The 10,690-nt window shown below is 28.2% G+C and overlaps 1 protein-coding gene across 1 annotated transcript; it reads right to left on the bottom strand.

Annotated features, from left to right (window-relative positions):
* Positions 1-422: 422 nt before the first annotated feature.
* LOC113375378 (pseudouridylate synthase 7 homolog) lies at positions 423-8,663 on the bottom strand. Its single transcript, XM_026615315.1, has 12 exons — positions 8,358-8,663; positions 6,016-6,120; positions 5,577-5,805; positions 5,144-5,285; positions 4,922-5,065; positions 4,591-4,828; positions 3,363-3,459; positions 1,687-1,955; positions 1,360-1,475; positions 979-1,216; positions 761-909; positions 423-682 (listed from the first exon to the last, which is right to left on the bottom strand). The coding sequence occupies exons 1-12, from the start codon at positions 8,444-8,446 to the stop codon at positions 423-425; spliced, it is 2,076 nt and encodes a 691-aa protein (XP_026471100.1). The 5' UTR covers positions 8,447-8,663.
* Between the last annotated feature and the right edge of the window lie 2,027 nt (positions 8,664-10,690).

A 10,690-nucleotide genomic window follows, 5' to 3' on the forward strand; every position in this document is an offset into this window, starting at 1 on the left:
TTTTTATAACTTATTTTTATTGAGAGTCCATAACCGTTGGATCTGCCTTCCCAAAAATTGGATCAGTTCTTCATCTTGTCAATACTAGTAAAATGTTTTTTGAATTATTAAAATCGAAAGGTTCGTTCTCTTAAAAACTGAGTTACCGTTTTTGGGACTTTTTGCCCCGTATCTTTGGAACGGCTAGACTTGCCTTCGCCAAAAACTAATCAGCACGTCTGCTTATCAATACGAATCAAATGTTTTTTGAATTATTAAAATCGGTGATCCCAAAATCGTCGACGAAATTTTGTATCCACATACACACTCACACATACTCGTACATACACACACAGAGACATACATCAATTACAAATAATAAAAACATACTAGTTAAAAATATTTTATTAAAACAATGATATTTTCTATAAAAATTGTTTAAATTACTCTGACTTCAATTTCTTGGATGCAATTTCATCCCCCACATCTTCATTTTCTCTTTTGGAAGCGCTAGGTTCATGTTTTTCTTCAGGAATTTCCTTGGTCACTTGTAAATCATTATTTTCAATAGATGTGTGATAACAATTTAATTTAGCTTGACTCTCTGATGATGTATCGCCTTTTAATAATTCCCGAAGTGCCATTGTAGCATATGTTGATGAATTCAAACAAAAGTCTAATAGTAATGCCTTATACTTGCCATCTGCAAATAAGCAATAAGAATATAGTACTTTAATTTTTTAACAAAGAACGAAATATTAGGTTATTGTAATATACTTACTATTCTTTTTAGCTATTTTTTCGCCTTTAAGTTCCTCTAAGTCTGACAATATTAAGTTTTCATTAGGATCATCATAAAATGCTACCTCCCAAACAATACTTTCTGGTTTAGATATTATTTTTCTATATGATCCAGACAATGAGTAACACCTGATGTTAAAATATTAGTAACAACTACAAATAAGAACACAAAAATCAAGTTAAATAAAAAATACTTACTTGACTTTGTTTCTCATAGAATCTATAGATAAACCATCTTCAACAAGCATGTCTTTATACCAAATTGCCAACTCATTATTCGGATAAAGTACATCAAAACCAGGTAGTGGCATTACTACATCAAATATAGAAAATTGTCCAGAATCTATATCATCTTTTGTCAATGCCCTAACTTGTAGTTTTTGATCCTTTTCAATTTTATCATTATTTTCTATTTTCTCATTTTGAGATGGCTCACCTGAGAGATCATAGTACTATTTACTCCAACTTTTTTAAGGATCATAAAAGAGTCTGGTCATTTCCATACAGATATCATGTTTTCAGATATTTTATTTAAACCAATTTAGAAATATGAATAGTAAATATAGTGAAGTTTCATACCTAAATCGTTTTCTTCAATTATTGATAATAAATCATCAGTTACTTCTTCTATTTCTTTATCATTAATGAAAACTAAATCCCCTACCAGAGGTTTCAAACCACCTTCACGAACTCGCCTGTAAATAATAGATTCTCATTTATGCTTTCATGTATGCTTATGTAAATTATTTCATAATGAGGCACCCCTGCCTGACTGAGATATAAAAATAAAATAATAAAAAAAATGTGTAAATCCAGTTTTCTTAAAATAAAAAAATGCATATTTTTCAAGTTCTAGCAATAAATTAATGATGTTTTTTTAAAACCTCATTATAATAATTTTATTACCTTGAAACCAACTTATTCCAAACAAAACTTTGATAGGAATGCAAATAAAGTAATCTCATATTTCTAGGTATGTATTCTAAAGCTGTAACATAATCATTCTTGTTGCATTTTGATAAACCAAATAAGAGTTTGTACTCTACAGTGCTTTTATGACGGCATAACTCATTTAAAGCAGTAATTGGATTTCTGGTCTCCATCCATTCTTTCCTTGCAAGCTGCATTTGATAATCACTTTCATCTTGACGAGGTTGGAGAATAAGATCTATAGCCTGCAAAGTGAAATGCATATAACATCAAAACAAAGTAAAAAAAAACTGAAATCTATTAATTCGATTTATATAGATATAATCTGATAATAAAAGCAAAATATTGATACTCGTTAAATTATATTTTAGCTATAAATATTGAGAATATTATAACTAAAGAACAATCACATATATTATATATACATAGAAGACAAGGGCTATATAATAAAATGCAACCTCTTTAGTAATCCTTGATTCAGTAGGCAGCGAAGACATTGCAAATTAACCTTAACACTCTTGCACTCTCATTAAAAAAATTAAATAAATATATAAAAAAAAAAAATCTATTTATACAAAAATAAATATTGATTAAAAAAATATTTTTGTTTTGAGTACATGTTTCCTGAACAATATAAGAGGATGGCATGGCACACTAAGATTTAATTTTAGCATGGACAGAGCGAACCAATTGACAATTACATTTTTATTTTAAACATAATATGGAAATTTATACATAGCATAAATACATAGTTATATATAATAACATTAAAAATATCTTACAATTTTAATAATTCACCTATCATACAAATGCGAATAGCAAATAGTATTTTTTGTCAATAGTATAAGTTCCAAAGGAAAACTTATTACTATATCAAACTTAAAGAGTTATAGCAAGCAATTTAATGAATGTAGAGAAAGCAAGGAAGTTATTATATTTCAATTTATAATAATGGATTAGGTTTTTAAATTGACACGAATTAGTTCAGACGTGCTTGAGATTGTAAAGATTGTCTTTTCATGCTGTTTATGTATTTTATATTAGTTTTAATTATCATTAACTGTTTTATTGTTTTCTGGTTTTATAGTTCAATTCTATTGTATTCTGGTTTCGATCTGTTCAGTACCACTGAAGATGGCCATATGTAATATATTAGGTTGTCAAATATCTCCCTTCCGCTTTTTTGCTCTTGGTTTATAATACAAAAAGGCGGAAGGGAGATATTTGACAACATTTGTATATATATATATATATATATATATATATATATATATATATATATATATGATTTAGTAGTTAATTTTGATGTTGAAATATATGAGTGAGTTCTTGAGGGCGATACATCAAACAAAGAAAAGCCAAAGATTTATAAAATAATCTAATTATTATTAGATTAGATTATTTTATAAATCTTTGGCTTTTCTTTGTTTGATATATATGAATAATTTGATATATATGAATATAAATAACAAAGAAAAGCCAAAGATTTATAAAATAATCTAATTATTATTAGATTAGATTATTTTATAAATCTTTGGCTTTTCTTTGTTTGATGTATCGCCCTCAAGAACTCACTCATATATATATATATATATATATATATATATATATATATACTTATATGAGTGAGGAATCAAAATTGAATCACTAACCTCTTTCCAGTTACTTTTAAGCAAAGCCAAGCCAATAGCATAAGTAGGAACTTCTACACAGCTTCCAAATCTTTGAAGCCCATAGTAATTTATGAACCTGAAATATGATAGTATAATTATAAATAAATTCAAACAGTTTTCTACTGTTTACTGTACTGTCTAATAATAAGGGTAGGTTAATCAAATATATACCGGCTTCTGATTAGGTCAGTTGCATCACATAAGAATGAAAGAAGACTCACATCAGAAATTTTGTTCAGTAAGGTAATATTTAAAATTTGACAAAATGAAATTTTTGTAATATTTTTTATTATATTATTTTATTTTCTATTATATTATTTTGTATAATATATATATATATATATATATATATATATATATATTATATTTATAATATATATAGGAAAATGTTTTTAGTATGAAAACATACGTTTCGGGTCTTGATTTGACCCATCTTCAGTGTCAAAGTGATCAATTTAATAAATTTGTTTTATAACAAATATATATTGTGAAAGTATATAAAATAATAAATATATATATATATATATATATATATATATAATAGGTTGTCAAATATCTCCCTTCCGCCTTTTTGTATTATAAACCAAGAGCAAAAAAGCGGAAGGGAGATATTTGACAACCTAATATATATATATTATGCATTACGTACTTAATTCGTTGTGCGAAAAGTTCGCTATGCGAAACGAGTTTTTCCATGCAAATACATGAATATAAAATTAATTCATTATGTAGTTTAAAATGTGGTCATAGAAAATAAGATTCATTTTACACATAATTAAGACATTTAAAAAAATATTACTGATTTACGAAATAAGTTATCAGAGTCATACTGCTTCCTTCGGTGCCCTTTTAGCTTCTGAATTTTTAAATAAACTGTCGATAGGTTTTTCCAACAAGTTTTCACTGTGGAGCAAAAATTTCCATGGTACGCTCTTTCAATTAATTTAAGCAATATATGTTTTTTGACTACAAATGATAATAATTTAGTACATTATGTGAAACAAAGTTTGTTGTATGGAACGACGTTAGAGACCGAAACAAACATTATGGGGATCGTCCATTGTGCGAGGCGTACGTTATACGGAGTATCACTGTATATATATAATATACATACAGCAATTGTTAATTCTGTAAAATGTTCTAGCAGATAATACAACTGTGAATAATTTGTTTACAAGCGAACAACTGCCCAAAATATCATACATACCCATTATTCTTCAAGCTCTCTAAAGCCTTATCTATAACTTCAATATCACCAACAATGTTTCTAAGAACAATTCTGAATCTATTTCCTTTTAATTGTCCAAGTTTTAAAGCGTGATCTTTAAATGTGAAATTACCTATAGCAATGTTTTTTGCAAACTTGCAAGCTGTTAACAAACGCCGAGGTTGTACTTTCTTAACGCAAAACCATTGTGTGGTTTTACCTCTACGATCTTTTGTTCCTAGAAGAAACCATATTAAAACAAACAGTGAATTTAAAGAACATAGATAATATGCAATATATTTTTTCAATAAGCATGTGAAACTATACTTACCAGCATAAGTTATATTTCCAGGTTTCATTTGTAAACCTTGCGCTAACTCAGCAGCTGCCTGCATCGTATCAAGATTAAATTTATGAAGTAAAAAATGTACCCACTCTCCAGGCCAGAGCCACTTTTCACGATTGTCAATACGAACTGAAAGGTAAATTTAGCAAATTCTTTAATAATATTACTTATAAATAAAATGCATGCTGTAATTTTTATATATTTTACCAGATTTATTAAACTTTGCAAATGTTATATATTTTTTATCAGCCTCATTCAGTGTACTGCCAACAACAGCGCTCCCAAATTTTTGTTTGACTGCACCATATATTTTTGTTCGATCTTCTTTGGTTATCAAACATGCATCAACCTAGATATTCAATTACAGATATAGTTTATAAATTATTTTTTCATACAATTTCATCATTATGTAATATATATCTATATATCTATATATCTATATATCTATATCTATATATATATATATATATATATATATACGAGTATATATATATATATATATATATATATATATATACGAGTATATATATATATATATATATATATATATATATATACAAATACCATTTACAGGATTATTTATCTCTCGGTAATAATGTAATGAAGATGCACATTGTTATCCTAAACCCTTTGAACTTACTTTTACAATACGTTTATCATCAGATTTTATAATTTCTTCAATTTCTTTCCATGTTTCCAATGGTAATATCTCAATATCATATTTATGGGGATTGTTGACATCATCTTCTAATTGATTAGCGTTACTACTATTTTGACTGCACTGAGGCGGAGTTGGTGGAGATTCAATATCAGTCAATTTAGTAATTGCTCCAGAGAGATCTATTTCATTTACATGAAAATCTGAATATCTAGCAATAAAAATATATTTAAAACACAATTATTATATCACTGAATCTTACTGAACTGAACCCTATAGACAAACACTACATATAGTACAATAAACAATTATTTTTAATAAGCTTGAATTATTTCACAAGATAGGTGATTAAAATAGTTACAGAACCTCAATTTATTTTATCACAGATTTTTTTTAATTGAGTTTGGTTCTCTATACATACCTTGCTTTAATTATTCCACTAAAGCCAGGCAAGTCGCTTATGTATTCAGTAATACCTACAGCTGATTCACTTAATCTTTTTCCTGGATCATTGGTAAATTTATTACTAAAATAAATAGAGAAGTTTAGTATAATCCAGTAAAGCATAAGAATATGAATAAAAATACATAATTTAAATGTCATCAGCAGTTACGAAGCAATTTTAAAAGGTAAAATTTTAATATTTTGTAAAATACTCAAGGTTGCAATAATATATTATTTAATAATTTTAACAAAAGCAAGCAAAAGGGTGAATGCTTTTATGCAATAGTCGATAAGTAGAAATTCATTATTTTAGAGACGTATTTTATCTGATGAAAAAAAAAAACTATAAAATAAACATTAGTTTTTCAATGAAAATCAGAGAGTAGTGTACTATGCATAAAATTATATCTAAATCAACATGATGGTATTGGACAATATACAGACAATATTTATTGTAATAAATAAATATTGTCCGTAGTAATAAAAGATGTAAAAGTAAATGTTTAGGATGGGAACTATTTATCTACGAATATTAAACATTAATCATGTGCCCAATAACATAAACCCTTATAACTATGTATAGCATACGTACACTATATATATATATATATATATATATATATATATATATATATATATATATATATATATATACTAGCCGACCCGACAGACTTCGCCCTGTCAAAAAAATTTGTAATGTGGCGGTGTTCTGTTCCTACCTTTTTTCTATTCTTTGCAAAAAATTATCCTAAACAGAAAGGTCACCCTGGTAATAATTCGGTGTGAATTAAAAATAATTAAATAAAACACTATAAGCATTTAAAAGTAAGTAATTTTAATCATGTAAATCATAATTCAAAAATCAGTTCAAATTTTATTGTAGTGCTTTGTGATAAACGATGTTTTTTGTTTGATTACCTGGCGCATAGACAAACAAATCTGATGGTTTTCCAATACGGGAACAGACAACATACAATTTTCCATGTGAAAAACATGGGTTTACCAAAATCATATCACAAACACTTAATGATGCCATAAACGCACAGGAAACTGTAGTCGTTTAATCTCAAATGGCACATCAGTCGGAATCATTGGGATGCACGGTGCGAGAACATCTTCTGCTTTAAATATAGTATAATATGTAAATGTAGTATAATCCTTTCAATATAGTTGCTTCCATCACGTTGTTTGATAGTTTTTTTATCGCTAACCTTGTGCCGTTGCAAAGGCGCGGTTGGTCAATATTTCGCAACATTATAATTGCCGATCCAACCTTTAATTGAAGATTGTGAGGTGACAATCCTAGCAAATCCAGCGAGTTTAAAAACTCCGGTGGATCGTCTTGGTTAGTTGCCGAATCAACTGATTCGCCTGAAATTTGTTCTTGAATTTTGAAATTTAATTTATTTACATCAATGTTTTGGCTGCCAATATAGCTCGTTAATTAATAGAAAGATATTTCTATGTTTATGTAAATATATTAAAAATTAGATTATCAAAAACTACACAAAATGTCATGACATAGATCATTGGTTTTTCTACAAATTTCGTTGCCTACTCGATCAAAAAAGAAAAGGGCTGTTTTTAGGGATTTCCCGGCAATTATTCGATTTTTTTCTCGCCGTAAGAACCATCCTTGGACATGAACGAACATTTTAAAAGAAGAATTGTCCAAATTGGTCCAGGCGTTGTTGAGTTATGCACTTACCAACACATTTTGCGATCCATTTTTATATATAAGATATATATATATATATATATATATATATATATATATATATATATATATATATATAGTATTTTGGATGGTAAAGGATATGTATTAAATAAGAATCCATATTGTTGAATGAAAACAATGCCAGCTAATTTAAAAAATTTAATTACACAATCATGCCTTGGTATAACTTATCAACGATGTGAATACATAAAAATAATTTAAAGAAATACAATAACACAAAACAGTAAATAATTGATGAGGGTAGCTAACTTACTCACATATAATATGTGTGAATGTACATATGATAATGTGTAGATAATTATAGGTTTTCATATTATTGGGCACATGATTAATGTTTAATATTAGGTTGTCAAATATCTCCCTTCCGCTTTTTTGCTCTTGGTTTATAATACAAAAAGGCGGAAGGGAGATATTTGACAACCTATTATTTGTAGATAGTCCTACCGGTTCGTATTCCTATTTATTCAATTTTCTATCATAAATAAATGTCATCAAATTTTAGGGATAATTTTGTTGACCCTCATTTTTTTACTTTTTTTATGAAAACGCAACATAACCAGAAGCTTGAAAAGAATAAATACCTAATATTTTTGTTTGTAACGAATGGTTTTTTCTTAGTTTCTCCAAATCTACGTCTGCCGGCTGAATGTTTTCGATTACCACGATACATCTTACAAGTCAGTCAAATCACTAAATTCATACATAAACCAATAACGTCAAATGAAAATATAAAATCACAATTTTTATATTTGGGAATTAACTGAATAGCAAGTAGTAAAATTAGTAACTTCACTATAAAATCAAATATAGTAAATGAAGTTATTCTTCCGTCGCGATGTTAATTATTATAAGGTTATTATACACCATGGACTGTCAATTCATGAGCACGTGTTAAATTACCAATGTTCCAGGTTCCAATCCGAACCATAGTATTTGCATCTAGGCTTCGAACCCCTGTTAAAACATTCTGATACTAACCTTCGAACCTATATTATTAACCTAGATAAATAAGCATATGATTGCATATGATGATTATTAACTTCCCGTAGGGTAAGTTCATAGATAAATAAGCATAAAAGGGTAAGTCATTTTATAATTAAGGGTAAGTCAGTTTATGTTTACTTATCTATGGGGTAAGTTATAGTAATCGCAGAAAAATCGAAAATGAAATGTTTTATATATTTTTACGTTTCAAAGGTTTCTGAACATTTTGGCATACCTTATTGTTAGAAAAAAAAAAATAGATGTGTGTGTGTGCGTTTGAAAACAAATGTTCGTCGACGATTTCGGGAACACGGATCAACCGATTTGAATAATTTAAAAAATATTCGATTCGTATTGATAAGGAGACGTACCGATTAGTTTTTAGTACCAAAAATGGTAATTTAGTTTGTGAGAGAACGAAGCGTCCGATTTGAATAATTTATAAAAACATTTTATTTATGTTGATTAAACGAAGAAACTGTTTTGGAAAGGCAGGTTCAGCGATTGTGAAGTTTCAATTTTTTTTTTTAAATATCGTTTGGTGGTCAAAAATAACCATAAGACATATGCGCATCAAATTATCAGATTTAACTTCCCGAAGGAGAAGTTTATGCTTTCATCAAAAAATCCGATTCGCTAATTTTATGTTTTCTCGACGTTTCAAGCCATTCTGAATCGAATGAGACTAAATTTGGAAAAAGTATGTGTGTGTGTGTGTGTATGTGAACAGTTTTTTTGCCATAAATCGACGTTTTCTCGAAAACGGCTGGGCCGATTTCAAAAATTTAAAAGCCTTGCGGAACGATCGCCCGAGACGTTTCTTTATAAATAACAGAAAAGTGAAAAAAATTTCGTGCACGTTTTGGCCCGCAATTCTGAACCGATTATGAAAATTCAAAAACCGTTCGAAAGGTATTGATTGGGAATCGTGCTGATTAGTTTTTGGTAAAGATCGGCCGGGCCATTTTCTTGTAATAAAGTGTTAAAAAATTTTTTTTCGACGATTTTTATTATTATTTTTTTGACGGTAGATACTATAGTCTTATAGATCATACTAAAATATTACGGCCCTACGACAATTGGTTTAACTTTGAAAATTCGCCAAAGTTTGCAAAAATTGGTATCGTTTTTTTGGCATTTGTCAAAATGAAACCTTTCATCGACGTTTTCTCAAAAACGCCTGAACCGATTTCAGAAATTTAAAAGCCATTTGATGTATTTTGATGAGGACTATCGTTTGTCAGTTTTGTGCGACGATCTGCCAAGCCGTTTCTTTGTAATTTGAAAAAAAGTTTTAAACTTTTCGTCCACATTTAAGCTCATTCTACCGAACCAATTTAAAAAAATCAAAAACTGTTCGAAAGATATTAGTTGGGAATGGTACTGATTAGTTTTAGGTGAAAATCTACCGAGCCGTTTTCTTTTAATTAACTGTTGAAAAAAAATTAAGCCCATTTTTGTGGAACTTTTTTTGGCGATATATATCATTGTCTTATACAACATATTAAAATACTACGGCCTTACGACAAGTAGTTTAATTTAAAAAATTCACCAAAGTGTGAGAAAATGAGTAGATTTTTGACATTTGTTAAAATTAAAATTAGATGATGTACTTGGTATAATGATAGACTACTTGGTCTTAATGAACACACTAAACCATTAACGTCCTATGAAAACTGGTTCAATTATAAAAATTATTAATTTGTGAAAATTTGCTTTTCGAAAATATTCAATTTGCGTTGTCAATTATGTGTAATAAATCCACTCGGAATACTTTCAACCACTTATTAATTAATTCATATTTTATTGATTAAGTCGATTATTTACACATATCGGGAAGTTCATCTAACTTGCCTCAAGGCTAAATACCAATACCAACTAGTTTTATAAAGATTTTAATAACGTGTACACATTTTGTGTCATTTTTTTG

Source organism: Ctenocephalides felis, unplaced genomic scaffold (genome assembly GCF_003426905.1).
Source record: "Ctenocephalides felis isolate EL2017-DRISC unplaced genomic scaffold, ASM342690v1 CF-g0.4_SCAFFOLD_01886, whole genome shotgun sequence".
In the NCBI taxonomy this organism is placed as follows: domain Eukaryota; kingdom Metazoa; phylum Arthropoda; class Insecta; order Siphonaptera; family Pulicidae; genus Ctenocephalides; species Ctenocephalides felis.